General features: G+C 45.2%; 1 protein-coding gene across 3 annotated transcripts in view; it reads right to left on the bottom strand.

Annotated features, from left to right (window-relative positions):
- The window catches only part of TP63 (tumor protein p63), a 155,930-nt gene that overhangs the window by 62,429 nt on the left and 73,469 nt on the right, over positions 1–20,032 (bottom strand). For all 3 annotated transcript variants that reach the window (XM_031957432.1, XM_031957431.1, XM_031957433.1), the window contains one exon: positions 7,620–7,874. In XM_031957432.1, the coding sequence (XP_031813292.1) occupies positions 7,620–7,874 (255 nt within the window). The remainder of the gene's footprint in view (positions 1–7,619; positions 7,875–20,032) is intronic.

A 20,032-nucleotide genomic window follows, 5' to 3' on the forward strand; every position in this document is an offset into this window, starting at 1 on the left:
CTTTCTTTCCATCATGACTTAGCACCAAATATATTGGATGTTGATATTTTTCTGCCTATACAACCTCCTCGGTAGTAACAAATTAAAAATAATAATGATGATGATAATTTGATAAGCCAGCCCTGGCTTGGCTTTGGGGAGAAGATAGATTTTGAAAGGCGTTTCTTTGGTCCCCACTGTGTGTGAAAGATTTCTGCTCTGACTGTGATGTATTTTTTAGACTGGGAAGAAGAAAACAATAAGCAAGACGGAGATAATCATATGCCTTTGCTCTTCCTTCTGTGGTAGATCAGCCTCGGCTCACCGCACTTCACAAGCCTTAATTAAGTCTCATGGCAGCCCTGCCAGGGAGGTATTATCACACCCATTTAACAGATTGGCATCGAGACTCTGATTCGCCTCGGGACCCAGGAGTCTTGCTCGGGCCTTTGCTTAATTAAGGAGACACACTCTGCAGGAGACTGTCAGATGTCGGAGGAGGACCCGCAAGGTCTAACCAGCATTCTTTATAATTAACACCACATGGAAACCACCCCAGGAAAACAAACAAACAGAACCCAAAGCACAGAAGCCCTTTGAAATCCACTTTTAATGAATTGCGCTTCTCACATGACTTGGAGAGAGGGCGCTGGTTCTGAGGCTGTGGATCACAGGCCCAGAGCATAGGGGATCTTTAAGGACAATATCCAACCCATCCATTTTACAGATGTGGAAACTGACACGGGGAGGAGGAAGGGGGGGCACGGCAATGACTTGCCCAATCAATCCATAACCATTCATTAAGCACCTACCATGTGCCAAGCACTAAGCTAAACACAGGATATTAAAACCTAAATAAATGAATCAACAAACAAATGAACAAAACAATGAACAAATAAAGAGATAGGATAGATATAAATAAATGAATGAATGAATAAAGTAATTTCCCTCAAGGAACTCCCTTTCTATAAGTAGATTTGAACTCAAGTCTAATGATGCACCATAGTAAAGTATGCAGCGGGCCCCGTCTTCAAAGCAAACATTTTGTGATCATTCAAATTCACTGAGCCTCAGTTTGTACATTTGTAAAATGGAGATATTGAATTATGGCCTGGCTCCATCTCACAAGGCTATTCTAAGACTTAGAATTCATAGAATCTCTGTTTTGGAAGGGCCCCCTATCTGTCCAATTTGTATTCTTTCCCCCTTCCCAGGAGAATGACTCTAACACCAGAATGGGTCAAAGGTAGCACTTTTGGTCAAAAGTCAAAGTTCTTTGACCCAAGAACTTCCAAAATCCCACACCCAATATTTCCTGACGGCAAGAAATTGTAAGGAACTTTCTCCACTGAGCAAATCACATAAAATATACTTAGCCCAGAATCTGATACATAGAGGTCTAAACAGACGATCTATGACATCCAAAGTTCACAGGAAGTGATTGTGGATTCTAACTCAGGATCTGGGACTCTGAAGTTCAGCCTAATGAAGGGTTCTCAGTTTAAAGCAATAAGAAAGCTCAGAGCAATGCTGAACTGGTGTCTACTATTCCTCCTGGCTATCTTAGTCATCCAATGGGCCCCTGAATTTAGAAACACTATTGGGAACTGCTCAAAAGTGAGGGAGGGGCTTCCAATGGGCATCCAGTCCCTTAGACATTGAGGGGTCTAAGGAAAATCATCTGCTTGTTCATCCGTGGTGGAGCCACACTCTTTGGAGGATGCTTCAGCATCTTGGACTCTCCCTGGTAGCCTCTACTGAACCTCCAGAGAAATCTCACCCCAATCTTTACCTTCCAGGGATGTTTGCTCTCAACTCTCATTTTAGTCACAATGATTCAAATGACACACTTGTTATCTTTCTAATGCTTTTCTAATTGTTACTACCATGTATGGAACAAGCGGGTGGATGTTGCTTTGTTGACTCCTAGTCACTGAGAAAGACCTACTGATTCGCCCTTCTCCACTGGAGCCAGATGTGGAAAACATCTGTAAGGTATCTGGCCGAACCTCACAGATTGGAACTCGCTCTAGGCATTTATCCATCCCACAAGCCCTGATAAATAACATTAAGTGGTGGTTGCCAGTTCACTTTAATTTTAAGTGATTTCTGATATGTTTAATGAGCATTCTATTTTCTTTGGACCGTTAAAAATAATTAAGATATTCGGACCATATTTTCACCTCAGTTTCCCCGAGTTATTTTCCCCCCTAATCCTATGCACATGTGCCAATTAAAAATAAACTATCATCCAGGAAACTGAAAAAAAAATATTCCAAGTATATTTACTCTTTTCTGATTGCTGTTCTGAGCCAATTTCAAAGATTTAGAGCGTTCCACAAAATGGCTAACGATGAAGATCTCTCTCTTATCATCCCTCCCTGCCCATACCTTCTTGGGAAGGAACTGAAGTTGTAGGTTTACAGTTTTTGAGTGAAATTATATTTGATGATCATTAAAAGGTAAGGAAGTAATTTAATGTAAGAAAATGAACAAGCAAATCCATTTGTAGGAGTTATGCTTTATTTAAATGCCAGCTTCAGTTAATACCATGAAAGATAAATCTCTAAGATTAATAAAAGAGGATAGACTAATTCTTTAATTGACAACCTCATAATGATTCTCTTAGGTATGCTTTTGAGCTTCCTCTCGGTTTTCTGAGAAAATTGTGAAGAACCATTGATCCTTCCCTTCCTCCTGACAACGAATCTCCCAACAGGCTGCCCACTGGAATTTCACTCAAGGTTTCTACTTTTTTTTTTTTTGTCATCCTTTGTCGGCGTTCTGCTGCGTTTCGGTCTGGTGTAATCAGTAGAGCTCAAGTGTAGAAACACTCCTTTCTCTCCAGAACAAATTGACAACTCATCTTTCCCAAAGAGTAAGGCCATCGGTTCCAAGGATGAGTCCATCCACCTCATTGTGCCATTGAGTAAATGAGACCATATGGTTTTAGGGAAAATGTGTCATGGGCTTTGATAAGCACTGGGGATCCTGGTTCAAAAGTAAAACCAACCTCAAGGAGTTTACGTGCCAGTAGGGAAGATAGGTGCCATGAGCATCTCTTAGGCCCGACCCGAGTATAAAACATGAAAGGCAGTTGGTGGAAGAAATGGACTAGCAGCCAACCTTGGGAAAGTGACTGATGTAAGATGCCACGGTTCAATTTAGCAATGGGTTGTACTTTTAGGGATTTCTCAGCACTTCATCCAACTGATTTACAAACAGGAAGGAGTTTTTTTTCCAGGCACTGTGCTAGGTGCAAGAGGGAACACTAGCTTCTGGACTCGAGGAGCTTACTTTATGAGAAGTTTTGTATTCATCCTCATATACTGGGAGCTGAGAAGTATGAGGATGAGGAGAAGGAACATACTTTGGCTCTACCCACAAGGAACTGGGGTTGTGATTGACTCTGCAAACAAAGATTTGGGCCAACCTCCAGCAGCCAGAGGAAGTCTCCAGGTAGGATCGGGTGCCTTGAATTGATGCAGGAAAGATCGGATGGACATATGGAGCTCCTCTGTGAATGGATTCCCCAGAATGCTTCAGAAAAGGAAGGGGCTAGAAAATTCTCTCACAGCAAACCTTGCCTGCACATCTTTGGGATGGAGCTGAATCTGATGACCCCCCCTCAATTTCTTCCCATCAGATTCCCTGAAAGGGGAGCATTTGGCATCAGATTTCAAGGCCTCTCCTAGATCACACCTGCTGCCTTATACCACTACCTTATATCGCGCTGCCTATACCTGACCAGGTAGCCTGCCAGGACCAAAGGATATAAGAGAACATGTTCTGTACCTCCCAGATCATCAATGGGGCTCCTACTAGAACAGTCTGCTGCCCTGGCTGAAGCTTCCAAGACTTTCCTATTTGCTCAGTGGCCACAGATCCCAAAGGGAAGCTTCCATGGAAAGAAAAGACTGGCCAAGAAGAATGTTCTCAAGACTCTTAGCAGAAAGACCACCAACAGTAAACATGGAGGGGGGAGTAGGTACAGAAGTGGAGGGAAAGAGAACAATTGTGTTCATGATAATAATGTGTTTTCCCCTCCACTGACTTGGCTCGGTGACCCCTTCAGCAAATAAGTGAAGAGATTCAATTACTTTTGTTGTTAAATGTGTCCCAAGGTTATCCTTGCAACCCCAAACTCCCTTTTCAGTCAAGTTCAAGGTATCAGGACAATATGAGGGGGCCGTGAAGAGAGCTGGAATCTCAGGATTAGTAAACAAAATAAAACTTCCTAATAATCAGTGCCATTTTTAAAGCATTTATTAAGCACCCGCTTACCATTCTCCAGATACTGTGCTAAGCAACAGGCAAGTACTAAGGTCCTTGCCCCGGGGCTTATCCACAAGAGAAGAGAGTCCCAAGCACATCACAGAAGTGAATCCTCAGGCACAATTTGGATTAATTGTCCTATGCCAGCCTTGTCCTTCAGATTCTAGGAGCTCTTCCCATTGAGATACTTCTGATGGGAATGGCCATTGGGTGAGTGCTTTCTCTGTACCTAACTCAGGAGCTCTGTAGTATCTTCTCTCTACTCTGAAGAGCATTTAAAAATAATCTCTTTCTTCAATTTCTGTATTTGGACAATAAATATCATCATTCCCTTGGGGATCTAGATTCCAAGGTTTCTATCTTTAGGGGGAAAAATTCTTGTACTTCTCCCTCTAAAATTCAATGGAGGCTGATTAAAGAGAAAGGAGGAAGGGAAGAGAAATGATAAAGGGAGAGAGGAGAGAAGAAAGGGATGAGAGAAAAAGGGATAAAGGGAAAGAAGGGGAAAGAAAGGGAAGGGAAGGGAAAGAAAGTGAAAATGAGAGAAAAAATAAGAAAGAAAAAGCAGGGAAAGGAAGAAGAAATGAGGAAAGGAAAAGGGAAGAAGAGAAGAATGAGGGAGAGGAAGAAGAAAGAAATGAGGGGAAAGAAAGGAAAAATGAGAGAAAAGGAAGGAAGAGGAGGAAAAAGAATGAAGGATGAGGGAAGGAGAAAAGAAGGAGAGAGAGAAGGGGAAGAGGGGAGAAAAGGAATCACCTCCTTTCTTAAATAAAGGAGTTGGTTTGATAAGTTTTATGACACTCAGGGGGCAGACATCTAGAGCTGGCCTCCAACCTGAACCGTGCAGCCAAAAAAAAAATACTTTGCAGAACTGTAATTACTTTAAAGCAATTATTTAATTCCCATGACAGCAGCTTGGATGAAATGCCACCTCTCTGTTGAGTTAGAAACTAAATCAAAATAGCTATTTAAACCACGAACGGCGAGAAGTCCCTTTGAACTGTACGTCCCTCAGCGTGAGAAGCACAGGACTTTCCAGCGGCCGGTGCGGTGGAGAGGGATGGTGATGAGACATGAAATCAGACCTGATAAATGCTGGGGTGTTTGCAGATTTTAAAGAGGGGGCGCAGGGAGTGCATCCAAGCCAGGCTGCCCATGATGATGCTATCGAACCCAGTTCCCCAGCAGCAGTACCTCAGAGGAACGGGTCCAGTGCCCTGCCTCAGGTCTGCTACGTGCACACTGTCAGTGAGGGCCTTCCATCCATCAACCACGCAGCCAGTGGATGGAAAGCTCTGAGCCGTGGCTCTGTGGCCACACCACATGGGGGGCATGGCTTATGTCGCCATTCTGCCCCATTGCCATCACTCACGCCAACCAGGGACCGTGCAGAGGCCTAAGGGGTGATAGCCATTGGTCCGTCTATGCGGTAGGTCTGAAGGACATGAGTTCAAATCCCAGCTGATGTGCACACTGTCAGCATGACCTTAAACGAGGTACCTCCTTCTCTCATAATTATAACACCTTCCTTGGAGGCTCATTGGAAGCATGGGATGATACAGGCTGTGCAAAGCATTTAGCAGAGCACAAAAATGCTACAATTATTACCATTACTATTATTATAATAATTAGAGGGAGACGAGAAGCATTTTTAAGCACCTAATGTGTACCAGGCACTGCGATAAGCACTTGACAAATATTATCTCATTTGAGCCTCATGAATATGGGAGGGAGGCGCTGTTCTTCTCCCTAACTTAGCTTCATGAGGCAGGCAAAGGTGACTGCACTCGCCTGGAGATTCACACTTAGTGTCAGGGGCTGGATTCCAACTGGGGTCTCCAGAATTTCCCAGGAGCCCCCAATGTACCCACAAGTATCATTGCTCTTTATGTGAATGCGCTTTAAGGGAACTCGAGAGGCTCCAGATATGGGACCGCAGCTAGTCTTTGGAAGGCGGGCTAATCACTCCCTGGTATATCTCTGATTTCTTAGGTGAAGCTCCCGGTTCCCCTCCAAGGCACAGAAGGTTGCAACCAAAGATGGACCCCACTGGAGGCAGGAACCGTGGGCAGATGCTCACCTTCTGCGGAACAGCCAAAGGATCTCTGCCCATCCAGAAGATCCTTTCATAATCAAGGAAATCAAGGAAAATCAAGGAAATCAAGCAAATCAAGGAATCTAGGAAATCAAGGGAAAAGCGCTGACAACATGACCCAGTTTGGGGAATATCAAGTCATTGCTGGTTCCATCAAAGGCTGAATTTTAAAAGTGAGGGTTTCTGTTTTCCAAATGTTACATAGGGTTCCTGAGAGCATGTATTCAAATCTCAATTCTGCCACTATTTCCTGTAGACCTATACAATATTTCCCCTTTCTGGGCCTGTTTCCTCCTTTGGAAACTGAATCACCAAAGTCTCTTCCAGATCTAATATCTGGGACCCACTGAATTCCCAGTCAGTAAGACAAAGATGATCTGACATCTCTGGTGGAGGCAGTGCCCCCATTGTTGACAGCTGAAGCCCTTCCCCTCTGCACGCACGCATAGGGACACGGATAGCGTCGGACAAAGACAGGGCCTTCACGTCAGAGATTTGGAGTCAAGAGTCAACTCCTCTCCTTGCCAGCAACGTATGACCATAGACAGATATCTGGGAGCCTTTACTTACTCATATGTAAAACGCCGAGAAAGCTGGTGTAACCTACCCAACCCAGCGCTAGGAGGAAGGTACCCAGCAAACTGTAAAGTGCCCCACTTTTCATATATCTCTTATAAATGGCAAGTGAGGTTTTTTTTTTTTTTCCACTGAGGCAATTGGGGCTAAGTGACTTGCCCAGAGTCACACAGAGGCCAGATTTGAATTCAGATCCTCCTGACTTCAGGGCTGGTACTCTAACCACTGCACTACCTAGCTGCCCCTGGGTGAGCTTTCTGAAGGCAGGGAGGACTTAGTTTTTTTCTTTTGTTTGTTTGTTGGTTTTTAACCCTCAGTGTCTAGTTCAGTAGGGGACAGTGCCTGAATAGACAGCTAATACTTATCCAATGGATAGTCAAGTAAGATAACCAAAAGCCAGGCAGAGTGCCACAGCTGGAGTCAGAGCGCAGTCTCTTCTGTGCTTTCCCAGCAATCCGAGCTGGCGGGATTCTGGACCAGAATCCCCTGTGCTAGAACAAGAGTTACAGGGCAAAGACAAACAATCCCCTGAGTGGCAAAGGTACGAGTTTTAGGGATCACTCCAGGGAAGAAAGGAGGGAGCTCTGAATTTCCAGCCCGAGGTTCCCTTGTGGGGTCGCAGGGGTCTCCCTGGGACCTCAGAGACACTGAGCAGAGGAGGAGCGAGGCCAGAAGGGACGAACCGGCCACTTACCGTCCACGTGGCCGACTTGGCGGTGCTGGACTGCTGAAAGGACACGTCGAAGCTGTGGGGTCCCGGGTAGTCCGTGTTGGAGGGGATGGCGGGCGAGGGAGACAGGGCGTCGAAGGTGGAGCTCGGCTGCGCGTAGGGCGAGGGAGCCGTGACGCTGTTCTGGGCGTGATCCGTGTTGTAGGGGCTGGTGGACGAGGAGCCATTTGGGATCTGCTGGTCCATACTGTTCAGGAGCCCCAGGTTTGTGTACTGCGGCTGCAGGGAGAGAGAACGGGAGACGGGGACATTAGCCGCCTGCGGGGAACAGCGGCGCCTTTGGGACACCTCAGGGAAGTCAGTCGTCAGAGGCACGGATGATGTCAGCCAGAGAGGCTGAAGGGAGTGTGATCATCACTGACTGACATTTGGGGATGCTCAAGCCCACAGCCCCCTGAGAGACTCCTTTATCTACAAGCAAAGCAGTCAAACCTCATCATCCCCATTGTACAGATGAGAAAACTGGGTCTCTGAAAAGGAAAGTGACTAACCCAGGGCCACTGGGGAGAGATCTGAATCTAGGCCTTCTTGACTGTCAGAGCTGAGCTGTTTCCCTTTGTTTAGCAGAGATTTAGGGTCACAAAGCATCTTCCCTACTGGAGCGGAAAGCAAAAGGAGGTTCCCTGAGCCCATGCTCAGGAGACCAGCAACTTTTAGAGGAAGGATTTGCACCCAGGTCTTCCTCATTCTAATATGCAATCAATCCACACTTATTAAGCACCCACTGGGTACCGGTCATCCTGCTCCCCAGGTGCTCCCTCTTCTCCATGGTCCCTGGACCGTGCTTTCTTCCTTACAAGGATCTACAATAATGGAACATCTGGCAGGGGAAGGAGACCCAGCTCTGACACGCCCAGGGATTGAGCCTCAGTGGCCTCATCTGTAAAATGGGAATAATAGCAGCTCCACCTCAGAGGATCTGGCTGAGAAGCAGTTGAGCTCCCCACTGGAGAGTTCTTGGCAAACCATGAAGCCAAAAAGGGGCCAAATTTTAGAAGGCGATGGAATTAGGCAGCAGAGAGGAAACTGAGGCTCCCAGCAGTTAGTTCCATCCTCAGAGTCCCGCAGCCAGGAAGCACCAGAGCCCGGGCTGCCGTCCCCGGTGCCTCTAGCAGGAGGCCAGCTTAGAGGCCACCCGGGTGAAGCTCTGCTTGGAAGGTGAGGAAATGAGGCCCAGAAAGGTAAAGTGAGTGAGTGAGAGACACAGAATTCGAACTCAAGTCTTTGACTCCCAAAATGGCCCTGTTAGCGCTGTCCCTCTAAGGAGAGTGTTGTAAAAGGGATTGTGGTGACCTGGAGGCTCCATAAAGTACGTGCTTGTGTCTGTGTGTCTATGTGTGTGTGTTGTGTACATGTGCATGTGTGTATTGTGCATGTATTTGTTGCACGTGTGTGTTGGGGGTGGGGAGCGGGATGTCCCCGTCCCATGGGTGCGGGGCCCTCCGCGGGAGCGCGGGCGGCCCCTGCCCAGCCCGTTCCATTTATACCCTCACATTCCAGCTCCATGTCCCCATTTGCTCTTTAAAGAACCATTCATCTCTTCCCGGCGAGCCCCGCTGACAGCAGCAGCTGCTCCCCCAGCCCCGGCTCCTCCCCTGCCCGCCTCGGCTCCGTCCTCCCCCAGGCCTGGCTCCATCCTCCCCCAGCCCCGGCTCCTCCTCCTCCTCCCCCTCCCCGCACAAGCCAGGTGAGCCTCCAACCCGGCCTCCCTCCCCTCCCCCTGCCTGGGTGTCCCAGCCGCCCCGAGCGTTCGGAGGAGGAGGCTGGGGATCTGGGCTCAAGGTGAGGGTCAGAGGCCAGCCCCTCCCCACGGGCTCCGGGCAGCACATGGCTCCCGCCTCCCCGGGCACGTGCTCCCCGGCTCCCCAGAGCAATTAGGGACCCAATGAGCCCTGCCGGGAGAGACAAAGGGCCCCGCCCCCTCATCAAAGCCTTCTCCCGGGTGCCAGAAGCATCCCCTCCTCACCTGGGGAGGGGGGGGCGAGGGCCGGGGAGAACAAAGACGCGAGAGCATGAGGGAGAGGGAAAAGACACATTTAGGCATCAAGTCCTACCCCCCCCCCCCCCCATGGCCCGGTCCCTCCTTTCCAAACCAACAAAAACCCTCAAAATCAAAAAAAGATTCCATTTATTCTTCAGAAGGACCCCCCGGGTCAAAGGCAGCCCCTAAGCGTGAGCACGGACAGTTATAAAAAAAGGGAACCATCACTTATGGGGGGGCGGGGGGAGACAGACCAAGCAGCAACTGTTCTTCGGTTTCCATTTAAGTCCCATGGATGCGCCCAGTGCCGGCCCTGCCAGGAATATCGGTCAGCGAGCACGTCCTGACAACGGCGACAGAACCCAACATTTCCACAACACGCGGGGCTTTCCACGGCCGCCCTGGGAGGGGCTGCTGTTATCTTTATTTTACAGATTAAGAAACTGAGGCACGGACAAATGTCTTGGTCTGGGGGACACAGCTGGTAAATGTCTTCGGCAGGATTCACACCCGGCTCCGCTTCCTACTGAGTTCAGCACATCTGTCTACGCTTAAGTGTTGACTGAGTGTCACATGGTCTTTGGGGGATTTCTTTGGGAAGCTCCTCAATATACTCCAGCACTCTGACATCTGTATCTACACATATATGTGTATATGTATGTATGTATGTATATATATATATATATATAATCTATAGCTACTTATATATGTGTGTATATATATATATAATCTACATATAGGTATGTATTTATATATATATATCTATAATCTATATCTACTTATATATGTGTGTATATATATATATAATCTACATATAGGTGTGTATTTATATATATATATATATATATCTATAATCTATATCTGCATATATGTGTACGTATATATGTATTTATAATCTATATCTACATATAGGTGTATATATATCTATAATCTACATATAGGTGTGTATTTATATCTATATCTACATATATGTGTATGTATATCTATAATCTATATCTACATACCTGTATGTAGATATATATTTATTTATTTGATCTTTTAATATTGGGCCCAGTGGTGGCCCATAGATTGAACAAGAGGGGGAGAAGAGGAAGGGGAGTTTTCATTTTTTAATTCCCTCCATCAGAATGAGAGTTTAGAAAAACAGGGAACTTCACTCTCCGATTTATCCTACTGTCCTATATTTATTCCAGGCATTGAAGGGAATGGACAGTGCCCTTCCCCACCTCTAGGGCCGTGCAAGGAAACAAAGACAATAAAATATGGCCGAGCATGGCCGGGAAGGTGGGGTGGGGTGGGGTGTCCCGGTAGGAGGTACCATAATGGCAGAGCCTTGGAGGAAATTGGGGGTTCTCTAACATAATGAAAAAGCAAAGTAACCCAAATGGCAGCAGATTCCTTCACACCAGAGACTTCAAAAGATCTTCCAGAAAATGCAGCCTGGAGGGCTTTTGCGCGGGTCTAGTTTACAGTGGGGGGAGGAAGGGGTCCAGCCATCCAGCTGCTGCAGGAAGCCATATTTTAGAAGTGAATGGCCACAAACTATGTGTGTAAAAGGCAAGGCTTCCTAGTCTGCCCATGTCTTTGATTCAGAGGGAGATAGGCGGTGTTGACAGAGGCAGATAAGGGGACAAAGGCCAGGAGGAGCTGGCCAAGAGGGCCAGAAGTGCTACCTTACTTAGCAAGGCCCCGGGCTGGCCACACCTTCCTGGACCTCCCTGTTCCACTCCAGAGAGCGCCGGTGGTGGGTGAGAGGGCAGCACAGAGGCCAAGTGCCAGTACCTCCCCTTCCTCTTCCTCCTCTCTAGTACTTCCCCCATCCTGCTTCTCTTTCATTCTGTCTAGCTTTTCCCAGCCTGCTCTTCTTCTTCCTCTCTAGAGCTTCCCATCTTGCTCTTCTTCCTCCTCTCTAACCCTTTCCATCCCAATTCTCTTCTCTCTAGCACTTCTCATCCTGCTCCTCTTCCTCCTCCTCTCTAGCCCTTCCCATCCTGCTGCTCTTCTTCCTCCTCTCTAGTGCTCCCCATCCTGCTCACCCTTTTGAGGGCTCTGTAGAAGTGACCCATGAGTCTGACAGTAGTTTCCTCCTCACCTTCCTAAGGAAGGGATGTCAATGCTGACTTTCTCATACACAGCTCAACCTGCCTCTCTCACTCAGCTGTATTCTGGAAACCTGAGTTCAAAACCTCGCTCCTCCACTTCCTTCCCAGTAACTTGGAAGAAGTCACAACTCCCCTGCATCACTTCCTTCATCCCTAACCTGAAAGACATGAACATGAGCTCTAATCCCCCTTGGAGTTCAACGTCTCTGACTTCTAAGGGTCCTCCTGCATGCAACTAGACCTGCAATTTTATTATCTTATGATTATAGATTTTATCTCTACAACATCTTTCTTGTCTAACAATTGGCTCTGGAATCAGATAACTTGTCTTCAAATCCTGCCTAAAATCTGAGCTTACTGCCACCTATGAGATGTTGGCCAAGTCCTTTCCACTGCTTGGGACTCAGTTAACTCTTCTGTAAAATAAGAGGGTCGGAATAGGTGCCTTCAAAAGGTCCTTATATCTCCAATCTTTGATCTACCTTGTGTGGAGAGATTTGGGAATTGGGTTTGTCTCTCAGCGCCTTTGACTGGACCAGGTCACATTCTCTCTGTATACCCGTGTTCTTCTCTGTGGAGTGAGGGACTTGGGCTAAATCACCTTCAAGTTCAAAGCCTAAGATCCTATGACCTGGGTGATTCATTGGCCTCTCAGTTGAGGTAGTGATTACACTGTCAAATGCAGGTACCGAAGATATTCTCACAAACATCTCCCATCTGAATGAGGGAGGACCCTGAAGGACCCCGGTAGTTCTTCTAACTTAATATGACCAAGAGATTTGCCAGCACAGAACTACCATGGGCTTCTGAATTCCCACTAGCAGCCTGATCCATCATAAAGTCAGTCCAAAGGCCACGCCAAGAAAACAAGAAGAGAGAGAGATTTGGGACCTTTGCATGATCACAGAATTTAGAGCTGGGAAGGTCCTTTGAGATCATGGAGTCCAGAGGAAATGGAGACCCAGAGACCTCCAGGGACTTGTCCAAAATCACGCTTGGGGGACTTAGGAACTCATGGAGTCCAAAGATCTCCAGAGACTTGTCCGAAATCACACTTGGGGGAGTTAGGAGATCATGGCGTCCAGAGGAAAAGGAGACCCAGAGATCTTCAGAGACTTGTCTGAAATCATACTTGGGGGAGTTAGGAACTCACGGAGACCCGGAGATCTCCAGGGACTTGTCCAAAATCACGCTTGGGGGACTTAGGAACTCATGGAGACCCAGAGATGTTCAGGGACTTGTCCGAAATCATGCTTGGGGGAGTTAGGAGAGCCAGATCTGAAACTCGGGACAGATAAGAAAGTGCATACCATCCTCGGTCATGTGGACCTAACCTGCTGCATTCATCCCCAGCAGTAAACAGCAGTGACTCCAAATTATGTTGAGAGGAGGAACCTGAAAATCGTAGCTTTGAGCAATGGTCTGGAGAGTGAGAAAGGACTCTCCACTTCTGTTAACCTTACTGGAAAAAGTCGGGACATAACCGGAATCAGTCCCATTAGCTGTGTAGGAAACAGACACCGAGATCCATTTGTGTTTTTTGCTCGTCTATGAGGGCTGCCATCTTCCCCACCCAATATTATTATTATCGTTGAGGACGATGGTGGCTAATGTTCCCCCTGGTTCCAGTTTTTGACACTTTAAAGGGCCGAGTAACTTATTTCAGCAGATATCAAATTTGTCAAGTAAGTTAGAATGGCAATTCCCTTTGTTTATAGGATAGACTCGAGAGCTTATCTTATCTTTTCCATGTCTCAACTACTGCAATTTTTTGCCTATATTCTTGTCATTAAACCATAAGCCTTTAAGAATAAAATTATGAGTCTGCCTTTTAAACCTGAAACTCACTGACTTGGGGGAGGAGAAAAGAATGATAATTATTTTCAAGTATTTGAGGGCTACCTGTTGAAAGAGGAAAGAGACGTTTTCTTGGCCACAGAAAACAGAAGAAGAATTGGTGAAGTTAGTAAAAAGAGGCAAATTTAAGCTTTAGGAAATGTAATATTTCCTATCAATTAGAACTCTCCAAGAGTAGAGTGGGCTCTCTCTGGAGAGAGGGAGTGCTCCTAAAAAAGACTGAATGGTCTTTGCCCAGTGTGCTAAAGAGGACAGTTTTGTTCTGGTATAAATTGGGCCAGGTGGCCTCTGAGTGAGTTCCTCCAGCTCTGAAATTCAGTGACTGATCCTTCCCAGTCCTTTATTTTTTCCTGAGGCAATTAGGGTTAAGTGACCTGCCCAAGGTCACACAGCTAGGAAGTATTAAGTTAAGGTCAGATTTGAACTCAGGTCTTTCTGACTTCAGGGCTGATGCTCTCTATCCACTCTTCCCAGTCTTTAAGAAGAGGTGTCCCTTGCTTTCCACAGAGGTGTCACCCTATGCAAGTCATATCATCATGCCTGACAAAGAGGGTCGTTGCAAGAGAACTCCTTTGTGAACCCCCAAATGCAACACCAATGTAAATGATTATCAAGACATTATCATTAATATTGTACATTATGATCTACATCAACATCTGTATATCCCTGGTATCTAACACAGTGTTGGGTACACAGATAATGCTAAATAAATATTTGTTGATCAATTGATTGATGAATAAACAAATTCTAGCAGAAAAAAGCCAGAGAGAATTAGAATCAGTAGGAAGAAGGATGTGGCAGATCCAATGGGTAAGTAAGGATCGCTCCTCACAGCCATGTTTTGACTGAAGTAAAAAACAGGATATTTCTAATTTATGTTATCTGTTTATTCATATATTTATCCATCAATGTAACCATCCATGAATCTATCTGTGTATCTATGAATCTATCCATCTATGTATCCAGCTATGAATCCACCCATCTATCAATGTATCCATCCATGAATCTATCTATCAGTGTATCCATCTATGAGTCAATCTATCTATATAACCATCTATGAATCTATCCTTCTATCAATGTATCCATCTATGAATGTATCCAGCTAGGTAACCCTCTATGAATCAATCTATCTGAACCCTGTGCATAAACATCTATAAATCTATCCAGCTATGTGTCCATCTATGAATCAATCCATCTATATAACCATCTATGAATCTATCCATCTATTTATCCATTTATAACTCTATGTATTTATCCATCCATCTCTCTCTCTTTCTCCATTCACCTGTCTCCCCAAAGTAAGAATCTCTGATCCCTTTCATTCATATAATTTGAATGTGGGAAATCTTCAAGGCCAAGAGAAATGAGATTTGTTCTGGGGCATTTTCTCCATCAGAGGCAGAGGGGCTTCAGACCCCAATTTTCTGCTTTACTCTCCCAAGCTCCTCCACATAGAAATACCCCCTCTTAGTCGGCACAGCCCTCATGTCTTAAAATGGGTTTGTTGGTTTCACAAAAACCCTTATAGGATTATTATGATCTTTAACTATTTAATTTATTCACTTAATTTAATTTAATCATTAAAAGTAGGATCCTGAGGAAACAGACATGCAGCTTTAGCTCTTGTGACTTATTGGTCTCCGCAGGTGTTTCTTGAGGCAGCTCTTTTGGCTGAGAAGAAAGGAAGCATGTCCCCTCACCACGTTAGTAGGCGCTGCCCCAGGAGCAGAGGGAGAACCGGCCCCTCCTCAGGCCTCCTGCCACACAGAGAGATAATGGGCCGTTTGAAGTTCCTTTTGCCATTATCCCTGCCCCCCCTTTGCCTGTGGGCTGATAACCAAGTCTAGGGGTTTGTTTGGCTTTTTTTTTTAGGAGGTCTGACCTAGCCCTTCACCTAAGAATAAGCAGGGTTAAAATAGGGTGGGGAGAGAGGACAGCTTAAGCTTAATCTTTTAAAATGTGCTTTAACAATCAGGCTGGCTCCTCAACTCAAGAAGATGTCACTCCCCCCCAAAAACAAACTTTCTCCAGAGAAAACCGTCAAGTCATTCCTTGGTTCTGGAGGAGAGGGGGCTGTCCAGGGCAGCCGTCTCCTGCCCCCGCTCTATTCTCTTGCACAGGACTGTGGGAAGAATACCGGGTACTAAGTCCAAAGACCTAGATTCTAGTTTCATTTTTGAACAGTTGAGCAACTCAAGGCTAAGTAATTTCTACTCCCTGAGCCTCAGTTTCCATGTTTCTGAACTGGAGAGATTGGATCAAACAGTCTAAAGTCCTTTCTTCTGTAGAATTCTGGGTCAATTGTCATTAAGCAAGCTTTTTAAAGTGGCGTGCCAGGACCCAGGGCTGATCTTCCCGAGCAGCACCTATGGAACATGTTCTTCTATACCTTAATGTACTCCAGACATGGCCAAACTACTCTCTCCCACATCCCTTCCCCCTTAATGTAGTGACCACCCTGAGAGTGTCATTAATCACTTCTATTTAAAAGACTGCACTGGACCTGGATCAGGAAGACCTGAATTAAATAAGACTTGAGACACTCAGGGGCTGTGTGACCCTGGACAACTCAACCTCCACTGGCCTCAGTTTTCTCATCCATAAGAGAAGGTCATCACGGCACCCACCTCTCAGGATTGTTGTGAGGTTTACATGAGATCCTATTTATTAAATGCTCAGCAAACTTTTAAACAATCGATAAATCCCAGCAGCTACTTTGTCCATTATTTGTTCTGTACAAAAATTATTGGATAGGTGGTAAAATAACTTTTGTATAGGTGAAGAAAAACAGTCGCATGCAAGCTCCCTCAATAACACCTAACATTATTATTATTAACAATTTTGAACTCAAAGTCTTTCAATGAAATTAATTTGGATATATATTTTATATCCAATTATATATATTATTCATATCCAATACTTTTTAGATATAAATTGGATATATTTGTATCTATTATTAATTTGGATCTATTTTAACTATATTATAATATTAATGATCTCATTCATAATAATCTCATTCTCATCTTTTGCACAGGGTTCAGGTAGATACAGCTGGTATTGGGACATGGGGCTCTCTTATGATGATTCGTCTATATTTAATGTTCTGTGGACTGTTGCCGAGATGGAGAAAACACTGTCAAATTGTGACAATTTCTCCCCCAGCTGGAGACAGTGGTTTATTTTCCTGGGGTGGGACCCCCATCTGGGAGCTTCCGAGGAGCCCCCTTGGTTCCTGCTGTTAGAGCTTTTGGCCTGTTCTAAATCCCTCTCTATAACACCCCCCCCATTCCCCACCCCAGCCTCCTTTGCTTTGTGGTCTGACTGGACAATGTTTTTATTCTGGGGAGCTCAGGCACTTCCCCTCCTCCCAGCCTCCCCCTCCTCCCGCCCCCACAAGACAGTGGATCCTCAACAAGTGCTGCCTCAGGGGAAAATACTTGTCATTTTTTGGTCTTACACCACCTGCCTTGCATTAAGGAATGGTGGTTTGTACCTGAACAGTGTGCCTGCACACACACCACACACACACACACACACACACACACGGCTCCAAAATCTACCTACATGCTCCAAAGCAAAGGAAAAAGGCCTCCTCTAACAGGATTATGAAGCAGTCTGTTCCCCCCCCCATGGCACATGATACCCCAAATTAGCCTCTGTCTTTGACTTCCCTCGCTTCTTTTTATTTTTCAAAACATTATCCTACATCCTTCCACTAAGGGGTTAATTTTTGATCTTAGAAGCAAACTATAAATACACATCTATGAGCAAAATGATGAACTTTTTCTGAATGAAGTGTGAGATGAAAGGGTTAGAGCGTGGAAGGGTCCGTAAGCCCGGGGAGGCTGGAGGCTGAAAGGCTACTCAGAGGCCGCCTTTGACACAAAGTCTTTAAGAGGCTCTGGGGGATCAGATTCCCTGACTTAGGAGGGGGCCGCCTAAAAGCCTCAATGTCATCAGACTTCAGACGAGACAAATAAATATAAAGCTGGCTGGCATGCAGTGGGCTCCAATTACCAGGTGGACAACAGTGTCAACAAATAGGAGACAGAGTATTTGAAAGGCCAGGAAGTGAGAGATGTACCCAGGTTAAAGCCAGATCCTAAACAGAACAGAACTGAAATCAATTGTGGGATTTATTGTTTTTTTTTCCCTAAAGAAAGCTAGAAAAGATGTGAAAAAGAAAGAAAAAAAATGATGAAAGAAATGAAGGAAGGAAAAGAAAGAAAGAAAGAGGAACGAGGGACAGAGACAGAGAAGGAAGGAGAGAGACGTGCTAGGGGAAAGGGAAAGGGGGAGGTGAGAAGGGAAGAGAGAAAAAAAATCTGGTTCCCTTTCAAACTATGTGCTGTGCTTCTTGGAAGGTTTTTTCAGTGAGAGGTCATCGTTACAAAACTCTGCCGAAAGAATGTCCGACATTTTGAGACTTCCTAACCAGGTGGGAAGTCATTTTTGATCACCCTTGGAGTCACACCAACACACAGTGATTATGGGTCTGCTATGGAGATATCTCACAGAGAGAGAGAGGAGGGGGGGAGGGAGGGAAGACAGACAGATAGACAAAGGGGGTGGGAGAAGAGAGAACAGATCATTTCAAGAAAGATGGGCTGCTCCTAACTGCAGGTAACTGGAATGGCCCCATGGAGGAGGTGGCACTTAGGGGACCCTTGGATGCTTGTATTTTTTCCTGGCCCACTTTGGGGACCAAGAGGCCAAACCTAAGAATTCCAAATTCTCAAGGTCAAAGATGTGATGGGCAGGTTCCCAATTTGTTCTAAGAGAACACAGTTAAAGGACGAACAAATAATTAAGAAATGGAAAATCGTAACAGTTCTGGTTGTGACTCTGAGACAAAGTTGCAAAGAAGGTCCCTATTTGCACTGAGAATGAGTTTCCTCATGAGAACTTCCCTCTCAAATCCTGGCTCAAGTGTAACAACTAAATAAGTAGTAAAAGGCTCATTGTACTCCATTTGTACAAAATGGAATTCTGATAAACAGAAGGAAGATGGTCTCCGGAGGAGAAAGTTAGTACTTAGTCATGACCCAAGGTCAGCTAGCCATCTTTGTAGGAAGGGGAAATATGGCACAAGGAAACATGCACATTGGGTATTGTGGTAGCAAGTTCAGGAACTACAATATGTCCATTCACATGATCAGTCCTACAGCATGGCAGTGGCAATGAGCTCAGCTTTTCTTTCCTTTTCTTTTTCTTTCTTTCTTTCTTTCTTTCTTAGGCAATTGGAGTTAAGTGACTTGCCCAGGATCACACAGCCAGGAAGTGTTAAGTGTCTGAGACCAAATTTGAACTCAGGTCCTCCTGACTACAGGGTTGGTGCTCTATCCACTGCACTACCCAGCTGCCCCATGAGCTCAGCTTTTAAGTCATTGTCTCATTAGCATCTAAGAGAATTTAGGGGCTTGATCAGAGAATTAATTTAGAAAACAATGACAACTGAAGAATTGGTGCTGATTTCTAAGGTCAATATTAAGAAGGATTTACATAGGGAAGAAATATGGCCTGTCCATTCATGAACCAACACAAAGGAGTTCAGTTCTTCATAAAAGTGAATTGTAAGCCACATGGGTAAATCCAACCAAGAGGGGCAAAGTCCTGTCTCCACCAAAAACACAGGGCTGAATCCACTTAACTAAAATCTATATTCAAGAACAAGATGAGCATCTTGAACTGTTTCTGAGCTCTACTAATAGAATTTATATTATATATATATATATATATATATTTTTTTTTTTCTTAAGTAGTAACTATAATTCTGTGTCATGGAGACCTTTAACTGCAGCAAAGTAAGGACGTGTAGAGAATGAATTCTTGCTTGGATCATGGTCTTAGATTACCTTGGAATAGATCAGACATGTCAACCTACCCTGCTGGGCAGCATTGTAGCCAGAACCAGAATAAAACATAATCAGAAAACATTTCACAAAATAAACAATACAATAGAATATATAGAGTGTAGGGCAAGCATGTGTCTTTCTAAATCAATGTGCCACCTACAGGGACCTTTGTGTTGGACTTAATGTTCCCATCTCCATTTAAATTTGACATCCATGGATCACGTGGCCTTTCAGAGTCCTTCCAGCTAAGAGATTCCATGAAAACAGATATTCAGCAATTACATTTAGACGGGACATTGATTCCCCAAGGGGTCACACATTTTAATGTCACAGGTAACTAGATTTAGGGATGAGGTTGACTTTCTCGGTTATCTAGTATACTAATGACTGCCCAAAGAGAGCGGCTGGCTCAATAGCTCACAGGCTCTAAGGAACAGAGAAGACATTTGAAAACAAATTCTCTTTCCAAGCTCAAGGTTCTTCCTATTGTCATTTCCAGTTCTCTAACCAAACTCTGGGGAGGAAATAATGGCTTCAGAAAAGAAGGGCGTTGACCAAAGATACATCTTCCCAATGGTTTTC

The sequence above is a fragment of the Sarcophilus harrisii genome, chromosome 3, assembly GCF_902635505.1.
Source record: "Sarcophilus harrisii chromosome 3, mSarHar1.11, whole genome shotgun sequence".
Taxonomy (NCBI): Eukaryota; Metazoa; Chordata; class Mammalia; order Dasyuromorphia; family Dasyuridae; genus Sarcophilus; species Sarcophilus harrisii.